The sequence below is a fragment of the Neovison vison genome, chromosome X (genome assembly GCF_020171115.1).
Source record: "Neovison vison isolate M4711 chromosome X, ASM_NN_V1, whole genome shotgun sequence".
Lineage (NCBI taxonomy): Eukaryota > Metazoa > Chordata > Mammalia > Carnivora > Mustelidae > Neogale > Neogale vison.
In genome coordinates this window covers 95,148,947-95,173,525 of record NC_058105.1, presented here as the reverse complement: position 1 = coordinate 95,173,525, position 24,579 = coordinate 95,148,947, and the positions used below count along the sequence as shown (strand labels likewise).

Sequence of the window (24,579 nt, the reverse complement as noted above, 5' to 3'; positions counted from 1 at the left end):
CTTTAGAAAATCATGATGGGGTATATACCCTTACCTGAAGTCTTAAGAAGGGGCCCAGCTGGCTTAGTCATATTCTACTGTAACTAAATCAATTATGAAAGTTTTCCTCTGATAGCAAAAAAGGAAACTGAACAATCCGTTCACCTGGGCCAATTTGAGTTCTTCAGAGGGATACAAAATACTGTGGATTTTGACAGTGAAAGTACCCCAAAGGAGGCCCTCATTTGATTTAGGTTTTAGTTATCTGTGTACAGAGCTGCTTTTGTTTCCTGCCCATTAGAACATCGTACTTATGGAGATTTATTTTTGAAACCAAGAAATTAAGACTTGCCTTGAGCTCCTAGTTCCGTCTAAAAAGACCATCCCTTCGGTGGCCTAACAATATAGACCACTGTGGCAGATTCTGGGCAGCTGACAGCTCTTTCTGAGAAACTCAAGCAGTGGCCTCAGATGACTTAACATGACTGTTCTGTCAGCCTTTTACAGTTGGCAATTAACTCTAAAATTAAGTCTGGTAAGAAACAAATCATAATGCCTATTCTTTTTTTTTCTTTCAAAGATTTTATTTATTTATTTGACAGAGAAAGAGAGATCACAAGTAGGCAGACAGGCAGGCAGAGAGAGGGGGAAGCAGGATCCCTGTTGAGCAGAGAGACCGATGCGGGGCTCCATCCCAGAACTCTGGGATCATGACCCGAGCTGAAGGCAGAGGCTTTAACCCACTGAGCCATCCAGGTGCCCTCATAATGCCTATTCTTGAGCAAGCAAAAGAAAGCATAAGGAAACACCCCTACTTAGATGATGCAGGAGGCTTTATTCTGCTTTTATTCAAGCTTTTTGAAATATGGAACTTTCTAATACCAGATACAAGCATCTGCCTACCTATGAGAAATTTCACTAGGATATGAATTTCTTTCCCATTAAAACACTAATATTAAAGAAGTGTTGAAGCCTCATTTCTTTAAAAAATTTTTTAAAATTTATTTTTAAAAGATTTATTTGAGAGCGAGAGCATGAGAAGGGGGGAGGGGCAGAGGGAGAAGCAGACTCCCCACAGAGCAGGGAGCCCTACGTGGGGCTTGATCCCAGGACTCCAGGATCATGACCTGAGCCCAAGGCAGATGCTTAACCAACTGAGCCACGCAGGTGCCCTGCAAAAATGGATTTCTACTGCGGCAAGTTAAAAGAGAACAAATGAGTTTGGCAGAAGAGGTTTTAATGAGACAGTGTTAGATCGGCCAGAAAGAGGAGAAAGCAGCTATGTTCTTGGATTAGGAATGCTGCAAGCCAACCCCATCAAATATTCTTCAAGTGAGCATGTCACATTCCTTTCTGGGGGAAAACTCCTCCCTTCCTTGAGAACAGCATGAAGAAGAATCAGGCCTTGTGCACTGAGATGGCTTTTTGAACATTCCTCTGCCTTCTGGTAAAGTTGACTGTGGTGCCATAAAAAGAGAGGGGCACTCAGTGGCCAACACTGGGACCAGGGACAAGCTGATTCATTACTCTTGGTATTTCAGAGTAAATTCCAGTCCCTGTTTTAAGAAATAATTCGTCTGAACAAATAAGGGAACCAGAGAGACTCCTACGGTTAATCATAGTTTCAGTGAAAATCACACATTCCTTTCAGAAAGATGTAGAACACAGGAGTTAACGTGGTACCCCACGGAGAGCAACTGCCCGGGGGATGGAATGAAGGCTGGATTCCCTACTACTGGACAGGCTTAGTTTTCAGAATTTGGTCTTCTCTGTTATACAATGGTCTATCAAAAAGCATTCATATTTGGTGAATGGATAAACCAAATGTGGTATTTACCTACGAGGGAACAGTTTCGAGCCTTGAAAAGGAAGGAGAGAGTGACACATGCTACAGCCTGAATGAACACTGAGGATACTAGATGAGGTAAAATAAGCCAGGCAGTCATCGAAGAACAAATGAGGTAGGATTCCACTCACACGAGGTATCTACGCTAGTCAGAGTCCCTGAGGCTGAAAGTAGAGTGGTGGTCAGCAGGGGCTGGGGAGAGAAGGAACTGGTGGGTTGCTGTTTCATAGGTACGGGGGTTTCAGTTGCGGAAGCTGGAAGGAGTTCTGGAGATGGACGGTGGCGATGGTTGCGCCAACAGTGTGAACGTACTTAATGTCACCGAATCGTACGCTGAAAATGGTGACCATGGTATGTTTATGTCATATGGTATATTTTACCACAGTAAAAAGGCAAAAATATTGGTATTAGGTCACATCTGTTAAAAAGCTGTGAACTTTGGGAAATGACAAACATGTATTTGCATGTAAAAGAAATGAATAGCTGAAACACATTGCTCTGAGAAGGTAATCCCCTTATTGAAAAAAATAGATAAAATTATGTAATTCATAGTGTTTTAATTTTTTAGAAAGATTTTATTTATTTATTTATTTATTTATTTATTTATTTATTTATCAGTCATAGAGAGAGCACAAGCAGGCAGAGTGGTAGGCAGAGGCAGAGGGAGAAGCAGACTTCCCGCTGAGTAAGGAGCCCGATGTGGGACCAGATCCGAAGGCAGCGGCTTAATCAACTGAGCCACCCAGGCATCCCTCATAGTGTTTTGAATTAGAAAAAAGTCAATTTGGGCTTCTTTCATGAGGCACAACAATGCACTGGTTAATAAAAACAGTTCTTGGGACAGAAAAGCAAATTTAGCATTCTCAAGTCAGTAAGCGGTAAGTTCTTAGCCCTAGCATAAACTGCTGAGAAGGGGAAGTCAGTGTGCTGACTCTGTGAAATCTGCTAGGATGACCGCTTCATGGTGGGCTTTGGGCACTGCTGAGGGCAGGCAGTCTGGCTTTGCTGGACTGGTGTCAAGACACACGGACAACTCCAGGAGACTGGATAGTGCTGTTTATAGTCAGAGTGATGGTTCATTTATTGTGACCTTCTTTACTTTCTTTCAGCAACATTTGTAGTTTTTAGTGTGTGAGTCCTAAACTTCTTTTGTTCAAGTCACCAAATATTTTATTCTTTTCAGTGGTATTGTATTCCTTTAATTTTACATTCACATGATTTACTACTTGTAAAACTACTGATTTTGTAGTTACATTCACATGATTTACTACTATGTAGAAATACAGTTAATTTTTGTATATTGATCTTTTATCCTGCAGTCTTGCTAAACTTGCCTATTAGTTCTAATAGATTTTTTTTTGGTAGATTCCTTAGGCTTTTCTACATACAAGAACATATCTCTGGGGTGCCTGGGTGGCCCAGTGGGTTAAAGCCTCTGCTTTTGGCTCGGGTCATGATCCCAGGGTCCTGGGATCGAGCCCCACATCGGGCTCTCTGCTCAGCAGGAAGCCTGCATTCCTTCCTCTCTCTCTGACTGCCTCTCTGCCTACTTGTGATCTCTGTCAAATAAATTTAAAAAAAAATTAAAAAAAAAAAGAACATATCTCTGTGAGAAAATGGTTTTACTTCTTCTTTTCTTATCTGCATAACCTTGAATTTCTTTTTCTGGCTTTACTGCACTGGCCAGAACCTCCAACACAATGTTGAATTGAAATGGTAAGAGTAGACAATACTTGCTTTGTTTCTGGTTGTATCCATTTACTACTGCTGCTTAATGAATGAACATATACTTAGTAGCCTTTCTTTTTCTGGCTAGGTTTGTTGATATCTTCATTAATAATGAAGAAAAACTACTTTGAAAATATTCAGGATATATGCTATTTCTAGTTCTCTTTACTCTAGGAATTTTGTGTCATGTGGTAATTTTCTACTGACACTAATACTCGGGCATTAGTTACAGTTATATACTAGTTTATCTATATTATAGAAACAGATATGGAAGTTTTTGCCCATCAGTTAGAAAGAGTGGAAAGGGAGATCCTTATACCCACAGTGAGCAGCAATGCACTTCAGTCTCCAGCCTCAGGAGGCAAGTAGCACAAAGGTCATACCACTGGCCCACTACCCATCTGGTTTTTCATATCTGCTGAAGCTCATGCTCAAGGCTAGCAGGGACCCTGAGAAGGTCCCAGTAGTTCAGCAGGTCCACAGGCCTTAATAGTCTAGACAGTTAAGTCTAACTCGACTGGACTACGAATTCATGGGAAACTTAGCTTTGGCATTTCCTGACTGGTAATCTATTTAAACATCCAAACTTAACAGTGTATCAACTTACTTCTCAAACCCCAAATTGCTGGAAAAATCAAATCATTGCAGAAGTTCCAGTTTTTCCCACTTTAGGAAACCTTTGAGTTCTAAAAATAAGCTGTTCCCAAATAGGACTACTAATTTAATATCATCTCAAAAAAGCAAAAGAGTAAATCAAGAGTTGTAGTTTTCCAGTGCTGGATTTAAAAAAAACCTCTCTAACGCTCCCTAAACATTAAAAAACTGCAATAAAGATGTTGGTAATACAAAATATGGAGGATTCCAGACACTGATTTATTTCTAATGCGGTACTTTAAAGTATCAATTAATCTATAATAAAAATCTACATATAAATCAATATAAAGTGTTAAGTTGCTACTGCAGTGAACTTCTGCTATATTAATCTAATCATAAATTAAACATAATTTTAGGATGTCCAACGAAAATAATTTAATTAGGTGAGGCTTCACATTTACTGTGGAAACAGCAGTCTGTAACGAATGCTAACAGCTGTTCAGAGGTATGACAGATGGTGGGTGAATGTTTAAAACTAGTTGTCAAAGTTTGGCAGAGAGAGAGAGAAATGTGTCATTTAACAATGTTTCATAACATTGTTAACTTACAAAGTAAACATTTATTCTGCAACAGGAAAATTTCCATGAGATATTGAGAAGATCGAGGATCACCACCAAATAACATTCGCAAAATACTTTTTGAAATACTTTTGAAATACTTTTGAAAAATCAAGGATTTTTAAATCTAAAAATGCATCTGTCATCTGACAACCCAATGTATCACACACAAGTTGCAACCCAAAACGAACTCAGACTACCATTAAAAGACCCAAGTACACCTTAACACCAATTCCCAACAAAGTTCACTTAATGAGTGACCAGGTAAGGTTAAATTTGTGTAAGTTACACTCACACCTGAAGAATCAATTCAGGGCAAAGTCAGTTTTCCACATAGTAGTGAGCTGAATACTCTCCCCTCAAAATTCATGTCTGCCTGGAGCCTCAGAAGGTGACCTTATTTGGAAATCGGGTCTTTGAAGATGCAATTAAGATGTGGTCATACTGGGGGGCGCCTGGGTGGCTCAGTGGGTTAAGACCCTGCCTTTGGCTCGGGTGATAATCTCAGGGTTCTGGGATCAAGCCCCGCATCAGGATCTCTGCTCAGCAGGGTGCCTGCTTCCCCCCTCTCTCTCTGCCTGCCTCTCTGCTTACTCTCTCTCTCTCTGTCAAATAAATAAAATCTTAAAAAAAAAAAGATGTGGTCATACTGGATTAGGGCAGGCCCTAAATTCAATGACTGGTGTGTCTTTATAAGAAGGCTGCATGAAGACACAGAGTCACACCCATCCAGAGAGAAACGCCACAGGAAGTAGGGGGCTGAGACTGGACGGACGCATCTATAAGCCGAGGAACCCCCACGTATCACAGGCAACAAGAAGCTGGAAGAGGGAAGGAAGGAGGCTTCCTTGCAGCCTTCGGAGGGAGCACAGCCCTGCTGACACCTTGATTTAGGATTTCCGGCCTCCCAAACTGTGAGAGAATAGATCCTGTTATTTAAAGCCACCCAGTTCATGACCCTTTGTTGTGGCAGCCTCAGCAAACTCATACACAGGCCAAACTACCTTTTCCTAGTAAAACTGATCTGTATATTTTATGCACAGACCATCTCTGCACAGGGCTTATAATTTGTGAAAGCAGACATATGGACCAAGCTGGGCCAAACACAGTTCTTCATTAAGCCTCTTTATCTCTCTCCCCAAAATGAGGAGCGGCATATATATGCCAGGTAGAACTGGCTGGGGAGCAAACATTTAGAAATTTCTGGATTGGTTTCCTTTTTTTTCCTAATCTCTCACTACAGATTAAACCAGGTGTGTTTTACTAGAAATCAGATCAGAAAGCATTTCCCCTCTCAGTACAACCACAATATTTCTCCTTGTGTTTTAATGTAAATTCTCTCAACACAATAGATGTTTTGTTTCCTTCAAATTTTAATAATATTTCTTCACATTTTCAAGCTTATTATTTTGAAGGCATGACTAGTAAAAATAAAGTACTGGATGATTTGTAGTCTCCTGTAGGAACTTAATCCTGTTTCTTTTTGACAGCTTAAAACTGAGGACATCAAACTTAATTGTTTAGAGTGTTGCTGAAAGAACAGGAATTATTTAAATGTAATAAAGACATTTCACAAAATGGCTCCGTGGGATTAAGTGACAATCAACCCATGGTCCACAAAACTATGCTACTAGGTGTCACTACTTGGAATCCTTCAAAAAGGAACCAGTGTTGGGGAGCCTGGGTGGCTCAGTTGTTAAGCATCTGCCTTCCACTCAGGTCATGGTCCTAGGGTCCTGGGATCGAGCCCCGCATTGGGCTCCCTGTCAGTGGGAAGCCAGTTTCTCCCTCTCCCACTCCCTCTGTTATGTTCCCTCTCTCGCTGTCTCCCTCTGTCAAATAAATAAATAAATAAATAAATAAAATCTTTAAAAACAAAACCCAAAAAATCCCAAAAGGAACCAGTGTTGATTCTGTAAAACAAAATGATTCCAATCCAAGCATGGACTATGGAACATTAGAAGGAAGAGAAATGAATGGTCAAAGTTTGAAAAGCTTTTTCTCAAGAGTTGGTCATACTACGTGCCTTCTTAGTTAAGCACTTCAAGTATGAAAAAATTGTTTTAATCATTACATTTCTCTATATGGCAGCTACTTGAACACCTCACTGATTGTACTAGTGAAATGTAGTCTGTTAGTTCTGAGACAAGAGCTTAATGAACTATATTCATGGGCTCTAGATCATGAGAGCACATTCCAATGATGGCTTAGATCATTCATGATGATAGCTTTTCGTTGAAGGATGGGTCAGTTTGGATCTTCAGAACCCAGCACTGCCTAGGGATGGCCTTACGGTCAAGTCATTTCAGGGGGTGGGGGTTCACATGTAGCATTTGTCTGCAAAATTCTGCAGACATGGCATCTTTTTCTTGGGTACAGCGCCTTCTCAGTCCACGCACTCCTTTCCCAGTTGAGATGCACTGAGAGGGCAGATCCTGACACTGTAGACACATTCTTAAGTTTATAATTCGCAAGAATCCAAATGAACTTTAAGCATGTTTTTCCTAACACCTAGGAGTCTCTTCTGAAGTTGTGACAATGTCAACCCGAGAACACTGCAATTAGTCAAAGCACATGTTTTCAGTGAGGTCTGAAGGGCTTAGCATTGGGCAATAAGTGTGGCCTGGCTCAGTTCCAAAGTCCAGTCTGTGTCTGAGTTCTCTGGCCCTCCTTGTAGAAGCTAGCAATATTCTTCCATTTCCCCTGCAGTCTCAAGCTGGGTAGACTCATATACCTTGTTCCATTAGTCAGAAAAACATAACCTTGAAAACTAGTTTGGATTTCTCTGAGCCTTTCAAAGGCAAAAGGTCCTTGATCTAAAAGGTCAGTAGATCTTAGCAATGCCCTAACCACTGAAATAAATCAAATCTTCATGTTCTGCTACAGCTTCCTTCGAAGAGCTCACTTGCTAGTTCCACTAAAGGGCAGGACTTGTGTGGGAAATTCACATTTGCAAAAACCCTCTGCATCCTGTGAAGCAAGGATAGACAATGATAATGAAGCCAATGAATTACGAAGAGGAAGAAATGTTAAGAGCTCTCCACCAAATGGAATGCCTTTCAAAGGCTTTCTGGTACCTGAGGAAAATAAGTTACTTAAACTTACCTGAAAATGCCCTCAGATTACTTAAATTACACTAAAGAGAAGACGCATTTCCTTATCCTGCTGAGTGCATTTAACTTTATTGAAGGACAACTGACATACATAATTGTAATATATGTAAATTATACAATGTGAGGATTTGATAAATGTGTACACTGTGAAAGGATTCCACAATTAACTTAATTAACACATTCTTCACCTCGTATATTTAACCTTTTTTTTTTGGGAGGGGTAGGAACACTTAAGTTCCTTTTTAAAAAAGGAGATCGTGAGCGTAGGTAGTAGGTGGGGAAGGGCAGAGAGAGAGAGAGGGAGGGAGAGACAATCTTAAGGAAGCTTCAAACCCAGTGCAGAGCCCGACAAGGGGCTTGATCTCATGACCCTGAGATCATAACCTGAGCCAAAATCAAGAGTCGGACGTCCAACCGACTGAGCCAGTCACGCACCCCGTGAGAACATTTAAATCCTACTCTCTTAGCAGATTTCATCATATCATATAGCATGATCGACTATAGTCAGTCACCAAGTTATATATTAGAGTGTCAGACCTTACTCATCATATAAGTGGAAGCTTGTCCCCTTTTACCAACCTTCCTCATTTCCCTGAGATCACGACCTGGGCCAAAAGCAGATGCTTAACCGACTGAGCCACCCAGGCACCCCCCCCCCATCTCATTCTTTTCACCTGCTGCCCAATATTCCTTATTAGGGGTGCACAGGCCATGGTTTATTTCCCTGCTGTCCTCTGTTCACTCTTACCCCAGTCTAATGTTCACATCCCTGCATCTTTGTACCTGTTCAGGAGTGTTCTAGAGTAGAGGGATTCTTCTAAGAGAAACACATATATATACATATACACACATATAATTCTTTTTACAGTGACTTGCTAGGCTATATTGCTTTTGTACTATATATTTTATTTTAGTTATGAATCTAAAGTGGATGATTTTCCACATTTCTCACAGACTTAAGACTGAAAATGGGCTGTTATGGTGGACGTCTAGAAATTCATGTAAATTAAAAAAGGCACACTAAATATTCAATTCAGTAAAAATAAATAAGTTAAAAAAAACCCAGACAGACTTACATCTAGTAGTGTGTGGAGATGCTGATCCTGGAAAACACTGTGTAGAAAATCTAAGTCCTTTTCACTGCAGTCTGTAAGTGCGTGAATTTCTTCCAGGCTGTCCAGCACCTGTGAGACTGCTCCTAAGGGGAACAAACAGAAAAGAAAGAGCCAGAACAGAAAGTCAATGTCAAACTAACCTTTGTAACCTCAATCTTACATTTCAGCACAATGGACCAACAAACATGACTTCAAAGGTTCATGACTTCACTGGATAGACTTAAATGACCTTCATATTGCTTAAGGATAGAGTAGTTTCAGAGAGTTTCTGTCTGTGACAATGTATTTGTGTGCTTCCTATTTTTGAAAGTATACTGAAGCTGGTCTTACTTGAATTAACGAAATGTGTCAACTATAATTGAGCTACTGAAAGATCTGGGTGCAGCAAGTTATACATTGGGAAGAGTGTGTCATTTCTTTTACCCCACGATGTTTTTGAAATATTACAGAAATCACACAGGTGAGCCTTCTGTACCAGTATACCCTATCAAGAACTGAAGGTAAAGCCACCTGTAGCTCTGAGGGAAAAACCTTCGAAGGATGGGTCCTCCTGCGGAGTAAAATAAGCTTCTTAGGATTTTTTTCCCCCTTAAAGTAGGCTCCATGCCTAGTGTGGAGCCCAATGTGGGGCTTGAACTCAAGACCCCAAGATTAAGACCCAAGTTGAGATCAAGTCAGACACTTAACTGAATGAACCACCTAGGTGCCCCAGCTTCTTAGGATTTTTAAGGCTCACACTTAAGTTAGCATTCTTTCTCCTTCCTTTATGAAGTCAAGGTAATCAAGTTGTTCTCAAATCTGTTGGGCCCTTTTCACTCAAAAGACAAAGACAAAGGCTGAGCATACTGACTGACACTTCCAAATACCATATTAAATATTAGGGCCACTCATTCTTGCAGGGCAAAGAAATGGTAGTGGGATCACTTTCTTTAAATTTCTTCTTACAACCAGGAATCCAGAGAGGCATTAGTAGGGAAAGATACATACTGGGGAGCAACAAAGTCACTTACACAGCCTTAAAGAAATGCTAAGCTTATTTGACTCTGCAGACAACGTGCACATACATACTCCAGAGAAAGAACCCTAAGAGGCTAGGCATTGGAACATTAGTGTGTGAGAAATTCTAACAGTAAATGCCTCATTGCATGTGTAAGTCTTGGATCACCAGTTTTCAACCAGTGGTGATTTTGCCCCCAGGGGGAACATCTGACAGTCTGCAGATATTTCTGTTATCACAACTGTGGTGGTCGTGGGGGATGGTTTGTGCTACTATCTGTTTAGTGCATAAGGCCTGGGATTCTATTAGACATTCTACAAGGCTCACAACAGCCTTTCACAAGAAAGAATTATGCAGCCCAGAATGTCAACAGTGCTGAGGGTTCAGAAGTTTGGCTTTAGATAAGGAAAAATCTTGGATCTTTCTGTTCTGGAACTCTATGCTGTTTCTAATTGCTTCTGGTCTTGGACCTCATCCAATCACATGCACTTATTGGTGAGAATGTAAATTAGTATCACTTTCCCAGAATGCAATCTGGTAACATGTATGAAAAAGAGCCTTAAAAATGCACATGTACTTTGATTCAGTAATTTCATTTACAAAAACCTACCTTAAGGAAAAAATAGGAAACGCAACCGAGATTTACGTATGAGGATATTTATCATATAAAATGGGAGAAAATATCAAATACTTAGAGAATGATTAAATACAGAACAACCATATAATGGAATATATAACCAAATGGAAATTACTTTTGAAAAATTTTGAAGACCTAGAGAAATCCATATGATATAAAATTCAAGAAAGAAGAATGCTAAACCACATAAACTGTACATTCCCAATTATGACTGAAAAAAAAAACAGAATGAAATACACCAAAAGTATAACAGCAGTGATTTTTTACTTTCCTATTTATAGTTCATTCTGTTCTTGTCCATATGTTCCAAGTTTTCTACAGTAGAAAAAATGTTGCTATATAATCAACTGCTTTTTGCAGTATGCTTTTATTATGCGAATGATTCAGGGTGTAAGCCACAGATCAAGTGGTTATCCACGTGGAAGTTACTGTGGCTAATTTTTTTTTAAAAACAAATTTGACTTTCTGAGATAATTGCGGATTCACATGCAGTTGTAAGAAATAATACAGAGAGATCTCATGGAACGTTTATCCAGTTCCCCTCCATGGTAACATCTTGTAAAACTCACACGACATCACAACTGGGGTATTGACATTGGCAGAGGCAAGCTACAGAATTATTTCCATCCAAATGAGGGATCTTTCACTTGGCCCTTCTATAGCCATCCTCATTTCCTCCTATCCTATCCTCTCTTAACCCTCGGCAACTACTAATCTGTTCTCCCTTTCTATAATTTTGTCATTTCGAGGATGCTATATAAACGAAACCATACAGTATGTGATCTTTTGTGATTGGCTTTTTTGACCCAAGAGGACCTCTGGAGATACATCCAGGTTGTTGTATCAATGGCTTAATCCTTTTTATTGTTGGGTAGTACCAAAGTCTGACCATTCATCTATTGAAGGGACTGTGGGTACTTTCAAATTTTGAGTAATTATGTCTACCAGGATCTTGATATTCTTTCACTGAAAACATTAAGTGGATATCAAGTAGGATAAACAAAGGTACAAAGGACAAATCAGTCCTCATTTCCCTTTCTGTTCCTGAAAATGTATTAACCAAATCCACTTCCTTCTACCTGTTCTTCTTGTGAGTTTCACTTTGTTCTGAGCAGGGAAAACAAAACAAAACAACAACCCTCCGTAAATTAGTTCAAAGCCAGCTCTCTCATCATCCCTTACTGAAAGCCTTGTAAAACAAGGGATGATGTGAAGAAATTAGTTCCAATTGTCCCATGGAACACTGGCCCCAGCATATCAATAGCAGGGTTAAATGATACCAGGTTTATAGGGTCACTAAAGCCAGTTCTAAACTTTTGGACTTGACAAAACTGCAATGACAGAAATACCAATGAAATGTCTTTTGTACATTAAAGAAATTCAACAGATACTACAGAAACCCAATCATTTTCACTCAGTTACCTTAGTGGAATCTTACGTAGTTTTTACGGTCTCTACCAGTATCGCTTACCTGGATACATCATCTAGTGGCAGTTTATTAATACTATAAGATGAAAATAAAACCACCTTGTATCTAGTGGATACCGAGATGGCAAGTCTAACCACCTGCAAGCAGTTCTGGCTGTACTACTTGCTCATCTGTGAACCCCAGAGCTCCACGCAATTCCTGTCCCCCCAGCGTGCATACTCCATGGGTGACCCTACAGGTATGCTAGGTCACTCTTCTGTGCTGTGATGTCCTTAAGGCATGTCTATATTTGATTCATTTTAAAACATCCACAAAGCATGCCCTGAATTAAGTTCTAAGGAAACATCATCATCATCATAACAGGGGCTCCCAGTTCTCAAGTGTTTATTACACGCCAAGCATATCCTCAGGACAACGCAGTAAGGTAGATATGTTACCTGACCTTCCTAGACAGGGAACTGAGGTTCAGAGAAGTCAAGGAAGGTCACAGCTAGAAATGGTAGAACCGAGACTCAGCCCCAGCGTGTCTGGCTCTGAAGTCTATGCTCTGCCTGACTTACTGCATGGAAACATGCAGGAGAAACAGTGACAAGAAGCTGCCTGTGGTTTATGCATGGGTATGGAGGTTAGACAAGAACCTGATCCCTGTCGGGTCAGAGAGTAACTGAAATCTTTATTGAACATTCCTGCTTTTCGCCAGGTGCTAGGCAGGGGCTTCTGAGAAAACAGGGATGATCCCTGGCCTTGAGGAAGGGGCTCTCAGGGATCCTATACCCTGAAGTAAATGATATACAAGGGGAAAAAAACAAACTATCACAGAAATAGGCTGCCTTGTGAGGAGCTGGCGCAAGCTTAGAGAGGAGGTGGTTGAGCCGGAATTCGACACCTCCACCCGGGGTTTCATCTGCTCGGACGGACCTAGTGAATGGTTTGCTGGAAAGCACAAGGCATCTGTTAGCCAAGGTCTCCAGGAGGCAAGACCCGTCAGCTCAACGGGTCAATTTATCCTCCTTGGATCTTGTCACCATTTCTGAACTGATTTATAGTCTTATCTTCTGCTGAAATGTGGTTAACCTTGTGGGTTTTCAATCACGAGAGGAAGCCTTTCCCTACCTATACTCGAGCTACCTTTTCCAGTTTCTGAGAAGTGTCCCAAATTTTAAGTTTCTGAAATTAGGTAGGAAAATTACAGCTTTTCTTCCATTTTCCCCTTTATCTTCTACATTGAATAAACACATAGTTTTGGTCTAACCTCAAAATCTTTCTTTGCCTTTGATCATTTTAACACCTTCTGTTCTGTTTTCTTTCTTTCTTTGGGTATGAGCAGCAGAACCACAGAAAAACATTCTTTGTCTGATATATATGTATCATTGATACCTGCAGATCAGTACCAAACCCATCAAAATGTCCCATAATTTTTCCATTCATTATAAAATGTAGGTGTACATAAAGACACTTCTGGGGCAATGGAAAACCATTGCTGTTTGTTTTAAACACTGAGACAGTAGTAATAACGAAGGCAACACGACCTAACACAGTACAGCACACATGCAGGCTCTTAACTGCTATTAGTATTTACTTTGTGGATTAATACTGTCCTATTTGAAAGAGCTCTTCACTTTTCTCAAAAACGGAAAAGAATTTTTTTTCCTATAAAGCCTTTGAATCAAGTTGTAACTTCCCTAAAAAAAAAAAAAATCAATAAATAGCACACGAGTTCACCTCGGAGGGTGATCTGTTTAAGGGTGGGACTGTGGGTATTTTATTCATGTTTGTACTCCAGGCTGCACTTTGTTAGGGGGCTTTGTACAAAAAGACACAACAATATGTGTTTGATTAAGACGACTTTTTCTGAGTAAATGCTGAAGAATTCATAACGTAACACGTAACCACAGAAAACAGCTTCCTTTACAGCCCCATTTCCTTAAAGTTGTAATACAATTATTTTGATACTTAAATCTGCAGAACAGTTTATAACTTCCAAAGTGCTTTTATACTCATGACCTTATGTCATTCCACAATAACCCCGTCCTATAGGCAAGTGTTTTTATACTTGCAAAACTGGAGGCTCCCTAGGGTCATCTGATTTTGGGGCCACAGCTGTGAGCAGAAGAGTGAGTCCCCCAAAGTCAAGTCTGTAACCCTGAGTCCTTCTACTACAGACTGGCTCCTCCGGAAACCATGTTTCACCCTCAGCAACACATCGGAATAATTTGCATCGGGTGATGAGAGGATATCCAATTTCTAGCTTCTCTTTAATCTCAATTTTATTTCCCACATAAGGTTTATTTTTGTGGGCCTTGGTACAAACTTTCAAATGATAAATTTATTAGACAGTAACCAAGCCCTGCCTTCGGGATAGTATTTTATTTTAATTTCTGCACAATTCATTTGGTGATCAAGTTTGTATCTAAAAATTAGGTTGATAATCATACACTTTAACTGTGAACATCAATTCATGTTATTTTTCATTTGTTTCAAAATGAGCAGCAGAGGGGTCAACATTACTAGACTGTACCCCTAAACACTTCAGCATAGATTTTAATACTCCTTTTTCTGTCTCAGGTAAAATATACACAGAGTGAAATATAAAAATTTCAAGTGTACCATTCCATGAATTTTGATAAATGTATATACTACATACATCTTATAATTGCATACACACATATGCAGTTATTTAAGTAACAAAAATTTGTATGTGTATATTTAAAAAATTATATGTATTGCTATAAAACCCAATAGCATGGAGCAAATTCAGCATCTGAATCCAGTCTAGCTTTTTCTGAAGAGCTAATAGCCTCCTTCCTCTTGTATTAGCAATCCCAATTATACAACACTGAATCCACTACACACACATTCCTATCACCCACTCAGTCAAAGCCCCACCCACAACAGTGTTTAAAAAAATCTGCTTGCTGAAATGTAATTTATTAAGTTAAAATTCACCAACTTAAGAGTACATTTCCATCTCTCCAAAAAAAGTTCCCTTTTGTCCCTTTGCAGTCAAATGCTTCCCTTTCGCCCTCTGGACAACAGGTTTTATTCCCACCATACAAAGCAAATTCTGGTTAATGATCTAGTTATAAGCAATAGTGAAACCTGTAATGGACACTGTATTTTATTTTATTTTATTTTTTTTAAAGATTTATTTATTTATCTATTTATTTGACAGAGAGAGAGATCACAAGTAGGCAGAGAGGCAAGCAGAGAGAGAGAGGAGGAAGCAGGCTCCCTGTCGAGCAGAGAGCCCGATGTGGGACTCGATCCCAGGACCCTAAGATCATGACCTGAGCCGAAGGCAGCGGCTCAACCCACTGAGCCACCCAGGTGCCCTGGACATTGTATTTTAGACTTAAGCATTCTACTATATCCAATTCAAGCTATGAAAACTTACACATGGTGATAACTCCTTTAGATTCTTTATGTGTATCATGCAGATATCTCAAAATTTAGAATTAAAAGAAGTGAACTCTGCAAATGGATTCTATAAGAGTACAGATGCTATAATTCTAATGTCATTATGCTTGTTAAAATGGTCTGTTTTCAAACAGCAGCAGCACTGGGCACAGATTTGTCAAAGTACTTCAAATAAAAAATCTGGTTAAGTGCCCATTCAAAGAAAACTTTACAACTAAGGAAAAGCACTACTTGATATCTCCAAGATGCTTTCATTTCCAAATGCCATGATAGGTCTACTTAAAAAAACAGGAGAGGCATGATAAATCTAGAGAAACAAAAGTAGTACAAAGAAGTATTCACATTCTAATAGTCATTAAGTTGTATGTGGTGCGCAGCCTCTAAGATGGCCCCCAAGATCCCTGCCTCCTGGTATTTACACCCTTGTATAATCAAATCCCTTCCCTGGAGTGTGGGTTGGACTTATTAACTCACTTGCAATGAAGAGAATAGGGCAGAAATGATAGGATGTCACTTCTGAGATAAGATTATAAAGACTGTGGCTTTTGTCTTGGGCACTCTTACTTTTGCCCTTCCTCTTTGATCATTCATTCTGGGGGAAACAAACTTCTGTGTTGTGAGCAGCCCTCTGGAGAGGCTCAATAGCCAGTAAGGAACTGAAGCCTGTCAACAACCACGACAGTGAGTCTGGAAGAGGTTTCCTCTACCTACCACCCACAGTTGGGCCTTCTGATGAGATCGCAACCCTGGATGACTGTTTGACTGTAGTCTCATAGGAGATCCCAAGCCAGAGGCACACAGCTAAACTATGCCCATATTCCTGACCCACAGAAACTTTGAGAGGATAAATCCTGCTTTGAAATGATTCAACACAAAGCAATTAATGTACTGTGAGATTAAAAAAAAAGATTTTATTTATTTGACAGAAAAAGACAGGAAAAGAGGGAGCACAAGCAGGGGGAGTGGGAGAGGGAGAAGTAGACGCCCTACTGAGCAGGGAGCCTGATGTGGGACTCAATCCCAGGACCCTGGGATTATGACCTGAGCTGAAGGCAGACGCTTAATGACTGAGCCACCCAAGCACCCCTACTGTGAGATTTTTAAATTAAATCAGCTGCAATTGGAGTTACAAGTAACAAATGTAAGAGGATGTGACAATGTATTCAATTATTAGCATTCAGATTTTCTAATTTATCATTGTTTCCTATATACTTACCCCCAGTAAGCAAAATGTAGAGATAAAGTTTTATCCTATTGTCTTAATTGAAACTATTGAAATAATTGTAGATTCATATGCAATTGCAAGAAATGTATACTTTGCTCCGTTTCCCCATTGGGAGAATTTAACAGAACTATAGTATAATACCAAACCCAGAATACTAACATTGATACAATCCATCCATCTTATTCAGATTGCCTTAGTTTTACTTGTACCATTTGTGTGTCTAATTCTTTTACATACTTTTTACTTTAATGTTGTCACATAATCAAATTGTGTCCTTTTGTAATTCAAATTTAGCCATTATATTAGTCCTTATAAATGATCTTTCTGATGGTAAAAGTTGCTGAGACACATGAATTCAGGGCCTTATTCCACAGCTCTATATTAATTAACTAAAAATTCAGTTAGTTATAGAGAGTAAAAAAAACTGCTTATAGATTATGTAATCATCAAAAGAAAATTCACTTACCCTGAAACTTTTCTTGAAAGCGAACCATAAAATAAAATGTTACCCTTTCTCCCAAATTAATGTTCTTGTGCTTGAAATTCAGATGTGAGATAATATTAAGTGCAATTAAAATTTTAACACTGCCTATCTTCCTCTTATGAAAGTGAGAGGTTAGTATTATTTGTATGACAGTGCTTCAGGAAATCAGTACAGTCATGTTTTCAGTTTATGGTCAGGCAGTGTTAAAATTCATAATCAAACATCTAAACAAACAGCCAAAGAGAAAATCAAGCAGCTTATGAACCATGCAAAGCCAAACACTTTTGCATAAAATATAAGCTTAGAGGAAAACAAAGGGATACCTACTTTCTGCTGCTAGGAGTCCTACGAGGAAGGCAGCATATGGACAAACAACAAACAGTATGATTTTAGAGCAAGCAGGTTATCAAGCTGCAGTTGGGCCCAGTAGATGAGCCATAAGAAGCACGGTCCCCCAGCTGAGCCCAAAGTGAGTCCTTGTGTTCCATGAGCACATTCCCTGGGACTGTTAAGGATTTCAGTCATTAAAACACTGGGTTGGGATTCTGACTTCTTTGATTTGAAATATGAGAAAAGAACATTTCTACTTTGGATTGTTAAGTAACAAAGGAAGGATACACTGTATATCATATGATTAAACTCAACAAATTCTAGTGAATGTATAACGGACTAATTTTGATAAAATAGAAAAAATAATCTCTTACATTAAAATTGTTTTACAATGTACACAGCATATCTAAACATGTTAGACTCTTTAGATGACAGATCAGGAAATGTATTCATTTTAAATTCATTTTTCAATTGTGCTATTAAATAAAATTTGGGGGGGGGAACCAAAATAGGATTTTAATTGTCAAGCAAAGTCATTAAAAAAATGACCTACTTATCATTATTTCACAGGAAGAATAGAACAGGCATTATCCAAAGATGAAAAACAGACTGTCCTTCTCAAGAAATAGCAGTTGGTGACCTTACATGGTTCTCTCTCTAACCCCTCCTTCCTGGAACCCTCACCCCTACCCAACAAACACAGCCTTGCTGATCATTTTTCTCTTTTTGCCATGAGAACTTTCAGGTAAATTTAAAAGGTGCTTTGTGTTTTGTACCGTAAAACAAACGCAAGCAGATTTAAACAGAAAAGAGTGGAACAGTTAATGTTGGAACTTAAAATAAATGATGAGAAATTTAAGGATTACAATGACATTGACAAGAATTTAGGCTTGAAAATGAAAACATTTAAAAAATGAAATGAAAAATGAAAATACATGTGTTAATTTATGGGAGTGTAAAGCTCTTACGTGAGTCCAGACAAGATATATAATAGGCTTTCTGCAAGCAAGCATACATCTATCACTGCTGGTTGCAGAAAAGGAAGTTTGCTGGTAGAGAGCTATTTCATAAATGATGCTGATAAAGTAGTACAATATCTCCCTTTAAATGACTTAGTATTAAAAATTAATCTTAGGAACATATGAATAATTCTTGATAGATGAGAAAAGTTATGAAAGTATTAGAATATTCTTCAAAATGTTCCTTTGTCTTTGACTTCATAAAAAATTTCCTTTTCACTTAGGGGAGGTGATCAAACGCATACGCTGCATAATGATTCCTTTGTCTTTTATTCAGAGCAGCCTGCTATTTAAAAATATTTTAGAGGCAGCCATTCGCATGTCAAGTGAAGATATAGACTGCTTACAAGATCATTAAGATCCCGAAATTTTGGAAAAAGAAGGTGTGACTGCAGAAAAGGGAAGCAAGAGGGAATGTGAAATTGTGAACAACTAATTCGAGAGCTTGCAGGCTACCCGCAAGACTATGGGAAATTTCTTTTTTGTTTATAAAGCAAATGCTGCAATCAGAAACTATTTCAACTGTATCATTTACAAATTGAACTGAAAAACAAAACAAAAAAACCCCCTGGGCAATAAAAATGTATTTAACAGAAAATAAGCATGTCTGTAACTATAGACAATTCTCTTTCCTGATCGAAAAATCCAATTCTTTAACAGAAGGGGACACTTAAGAGCTCATTAAACTTTTGCTAGGCAGAGGTACATATTAAGGGGTTAACACTAAAGATTAGGTCTGTGAAGCTATTGCAAAGACCACATGGCTCTCTAGTCCCGATTCCAAAGATGAAAATAGTATTTGATCTTGACATACAATCTTTCAATCTATTCCAAATTTGTGACTGTATCATGTAGTCACAGTATGATATAAAACCATTACTGGATCCACTCCCTCCAGATGGGTCTACTGTAAACTGAGTGTGAGAAGAGAAGAGAGGTTTGAGCTAACACCAACCCAAATGCTACAGCGGGAGGGAACAAAATGGACTGGCAGAGGAAAAGACAGACATGGAACAGCAGGGAGCATGGGAGAACACATCTAGAAACACAACTACAGCTTTGCCTTTCATGTGGTAAGGGCTCTGGATAATCACAAAGTCAGCACAAGAGGAAACCAGCAAGACCTTCTCTTCAGAGAGTCTTTTTTCTAAGATTCCCATTTCTGATCATTTTTGGAAATCACCTTTACTCAAAAGAGGAAGATTCACATCCCAATTGGTAAAGGTCAAAATGAGGAACTACATAGCTACAGGAATGGGAAACCTGATCCTGTTCTTTTCCACAAGGTGTAATAAGCACATACCAGTTGGTAAGAAATGTAAGTGAATATTTGTGCACATATGTGTATAAACAGAGAGAAGAAAGAAGCATATACACTGATAAATGCTCATGGTTCCAAGAGGAGAGAAGCATTAGCACATCCATTCTTCCTAGACTGCTAATAGCGAACGACAAACCTCATGCTTTAGGAAGGGCCCTGGGCCTTGAGTCCCAATGGTAATACATGAATACTGAATTGGCAGCCCCGAAACTACAAAAATTAAACCAGCAGCCCAAAGTCAACCACATGGCAAATACTGAGTGACTCTAATGTGAGAAGGAAGGAAAGCTGAGGGCAGAGGACATACGATTCAGATGTAAATATGTATGTACATCAATGAAATTTAAAGAGTATAACAGACATATACATGCATTTACATAAACATGTAAATGGATACTGTGGATTTTTAACAAATGATCCTTAAGAATACCTCACTAATAAAATGGAAATCTGAGTGTTTTATAAAATATTTTTGTGAACACTGGTGGATTTTTTTCCCCCCAGGAGTACCTATATACATTTCATCCAAACAGGTAACTCTTCTGTGTTCTTCTCCCCCGAATGCTTGTATACATGTGTTACAGACTTTACAAAAAGTGAAGAACTTGTAAATTGTTTTGAGAGAGAAGTCACAAGATAGTTAATATCGAAAGAGAAAATTAAAAGGGTTGTCTGAAAGTCTGAACTGCTATGGCTGACATGGGGAAAATCATACAACAGAAGTTTTTTGTTAGGGTATAAGTCAATCAGAAAGATCCAAAACGAATGACCACCATGTTGGACTGGATGAAGTACAATGTTGGGTCTGGAGTGGAGAAAGGGGGTAAAGTATTTCTGAGGTAAAAAAAAAAAAAGTAAAATGTTTTGGAGCAGCAGGAGAAAGCAACTTCAGTAGTAAAATTAAAAGGAACTAGACACACGTGGATGGGATTTGGTTGATGACAAACTTCTTTAGAATTCCTTGGGGGGATCTAACTAGATTCATAGGAAAAGTTTATTCACAATTGCAGAGAAAGGATGAGACACCAAATGATTCACACTGGTGAATGAATGAATGGTCCAGTTACCTGAGGAGGTAGGGTCTTCGGAAAAATCTGGCAACTCTTCAGGAGGATCCCCGTAGAAGGAGTTGAATTTGTGACTTGACACAGCTGCTAGTACTGCACCCTAAAACAAAAAGATGGAAGAAAAATTAAAACAAATATGTAAATACAAAAAAGTTCAATAACAAACTAAAGGAGTATTCAGAGAGTAAAACCTATAGGAGATGACAGCTAGAAGAGGGGTAGCTTTTTAAATGATTCTGGATTCCTTCAAATTAATCACATATGCATACACGAGGAGAACACCAGTGGGGCTGGGGAAGTATGTGAAACCCTTTACATCTTGAACTCAGCATGTACCACAAAATGGAATATTCTGCAGTCACTATGAAAGGATGTTGAAGGATGTTTAATAAAACAGAAAGATGCTTGTGAATTACATAAAAAAGGTTTCAAAACAATCTATGGTATGATCTCATTTTTGAAAAACAAAGATTAATACAGATATAAAAGACTGAACATATATGAAAATGCTAACAGCATTATCTCTGGGAAGTAGGAACGTGTCCGTTCTCTTTTTAAACATCTTTTGCCCCTCCCTCTTTGTTAATAGGGACTACGTGGTACTCTAGAACAATAATTCTCCATCAGGCCGCATAGTGGAACCAAGTACAGGCGCCTCTTAAAACAGCATACACAGCTTCCCCTGACTCCTTGTTGAGAATTACTGTACTATTGAGTGCATGACACCCCTTCAGACTGCTAGATGGAAGAATGTCAGGAACCGTGACAGTGACAAGAACACCACTAAAAGTTATTTTGTGTAAATGTTCAGTTCTGCAAGTCTGTTAGGCGTGGGTCAAAATCTGGGTATGTTCCATGGCTCTGCCATTTTCCAGCTGCCTGATACTACTTGAGTTGATTATTTAACCTCTTGAAGTCTTTCTCAGTTGTAATGTGAAAATATTAAAACTGACATAACTTACTGTACAGGACTGTCAAAAATCATACTGTATACGAAAGTGCTTTGCAAACCGTAAATCATTTTGGAAGTGTAAACCATCACTAGGCTTACCGATATATCACTAGAACATGAGCACAGCCTTTTGCTGGTCCAAGTAGAATTGCTCATTTAGGTAGTTAAAGTATCAAATCACTTAAGTAGTCACTTAGTCTAAGTCTAAATTTTAAATACTGAGGGGCGCCTGGGTGGCTCAGTGGCTTAAAGCCTCTGCCTTCGGCTCAGGTCATGATCCCAGGGTCCTGGGATCGAGCCCCACATCGGGCTCTCTTCCTCCTTTCTCTCTCTGCCTGCCTCTCTGCCTACTTGTGGTCTGTCTGTCAAATAAATAAATAAAATCTTTAAAAAAATAAAATTTAAATACTGGACACATGGATTTTTCTGCAAAGAAAGAAAAAAATCTTTTTTTTTTTCTTTTAAGAGAGGGAGGGGGCGAAGAAAATCTTAAGCAGGCTCCATGACCAGTATGGAACCCAACATGGGCTCAGTCTCACAACCCTGAGATCATGATCTGAGCCGAAATCAAGAGATAGAGACTTAACTAATTGAGCCACCCAGATGGTACGCCCCCCTTTTTTTCAGAGAGGGAGAGAAAAAGATAAAATTTTTTATGTATGTAGGCATTTATTAAATATATGAAAACATTAGTTGAAGCATGTTTCCACAAGGTTCATTTTGGGGGGGCATGTTAGGGTTTCTTTCTACAAATATACATGGAAATGAATTGAACGCAGAAAGGGAAGGGCAAAAAAAAAAAAAAGAGAGACATGACCTTGGTGATACCATTCCAGGCAACTTTTTAGATTTCCTTTTTTTTTTTTTTTAAGATTTTATTTTTAAGTCATCTCTACACCCAACGTGGGACTTGAATTCACAACCCCAAGATTGAGAGTCACATGTTCTTCCTACTGAGCCAGCCAGGTGCCCCAACTTTTTAGATTTCTGGAAGTCTAGGGTTAATGCATGAGAGGTCCCTATGTGGAACATTATAGTTAGTTACCACGATGAAAAAAGAAACAGCACCGAATGTTGAGTTCTTCTTTCTATAGTAGAACCTTATTTCATTTCGCATACACACGTGTTCCCTAAAAGCTGGGTGGGAATGGAATTTTTATATATCAAAAGTTTCCCACACACTGAAACTACATTTTAGAGATGCTTTAGTTTTCTTTCCAAATGAAGTTCAACTGAGTTTCTTAATATGTTGAGTTTATGTTTCAGGGCCTGTTCCAGCTACTACTGTGTTCAAAGATTTAGAAATACTTATGCCAGGAAAGCACTATTTAAAAGAGCCTTTAGAGAGGTAAATTCTTTTAAGACAATAGTAGCAAGTTCCTAATTTATCTGTCTTATGGTTAGCAGTTTTCTTTATTTAGTTCTCTAAACTCAGTGACTGCATGTAGTTTGAATAGTCAATGCAAAGCTATTATGTAAAACAGCAAAATGGTTCCAAAACAGTTTATGGATTTATAGAATTATAACCTTAGCGGATGAGTCATTCTAAAAGACTCATTTTACGTGTGAGGAAACTGAGGTCTGGAGAGGCTTTGCAACCTGTTAAGGTTGCTGCCAACTTAAGAGATAAAATCAAGCAAAAACAGAAATGAGGTCCTCTGACTGCTCTCCCAGTTCAAGGGTTTTTACTATACCAGGTGTCAGAAATCTTTTTCTGTAAAGGGCCAGATGAATATTTGAGGCCTGCAGGGAATCTGGTCTCTGTCGCAACTATTCAACTCTGGCACTGTAGCATGAAAGCAGCCTCAGACAATATGCACACTGCTGTGTTCCAATAAATCTTTATATATAAAAGTAGGCTATGGGCCAGATTCGGTGCCCAGGCCATAGTGTGCCTCCTCTTGTACTACACTATTGCTATGAAAGAGACTGGGTACAACGACATCAATCTAGATTTAAAACAGGTAGTTCTTCAAACTTGTCAGTTCATCAAATCCTTCACAAAGAAGTTTTCTGCCTACTTTAATTTAGATGGTATACTTTAGTAAGTTCTGAAATATAATAACCACGAATTAAGACTATTCACAATCTGCTAAGACAGCAGACATTAAAGATACAATTTTTCACTAAGCAAATTAGGCAGATTCTGAATTCAAACAAAAAGAGAACTGCGGTGCCTGTGTGGTGCAGTTGGTTAAGCGTCTGATGCTTGGTTTTGGTTCAGGTCATGATCTCACAAGCGTGGGATCAAGCCCCATGTTGGGCTCTGTGCTTAGCACAGTGTCTGCTTCAGACTTTCCTTCTCCGGGTGCTCCATGCGATACATGCCCTCCTTAATACATATTAACATGTATTGCATGGAGCACTGGGTGTGGTGCATAAACAATGAATCTTGGAACACTGAAAAAAGAAAATTTCATTAAAACAACAACAAAAAACAGAGTTTAGACCCTTAAGATCTGTGCTGGCTGACTGAACCATAAAAAAAAAAGATCTTCCTTCTCCCTCTGCCCCCCCACCTCAAATAATTAAGTAAATCTTTTTTTAAGAAAGAGACAGAGCTACAAGTAATAATTCTCAACTCAATCCTAACTATTGTTAATATGTCAAACATCAAAGGGAATGCTCCCAGTTAGATGATTCTGTGTCCCATTTAGGAAGTGGAAAACAAGAAAATGGTTAGCTCAGACTTCTGCTAAGTTAAACTAC

The 24,579-nt window shown here is 38.9% G+C and overlaps 1 protein-coding gene across 13 annotated transcripts in view; it reads right to left on the bottom strand.

Annotated features, from left to right (window-relative positions):
- The window catches only part of CASK (calcium/calmodulin dependent serine protein kinase), a 350,383-nt gene that overhangs the window by 67,179 nt on the left and 258,625 nt on the right, over nt 1-24,579 (bottom strand). For 9 of the 13 annotated variants that reach the window (XM_044235607.1, XM_044235608.1, XM_044235613.1 and 6 more), the window contains exons 10-12: nt 20,919-21,018; nt 17,509-17,526; nt 8,954-9,075 (exon numbers count right to left, since the gene is read on the bottom strand). In XM_044235607.1, the coding sequence (XP_044091542.1) occupies nt 8,954-9,075; nt 17,509-17,526; nt 20,919-21,018 (240 nt within the window). The remainder of the gene's footprint in view (nt 1-8,953; nt 9,076-17,508; nt 17,527-20,918; nt 21,019-24,579) is intronic. The other 4 variants (XM_044235610.1, XM_044235612.1, XM_044235617.1 and 1 more) reach the window with 1 other exon arrangement.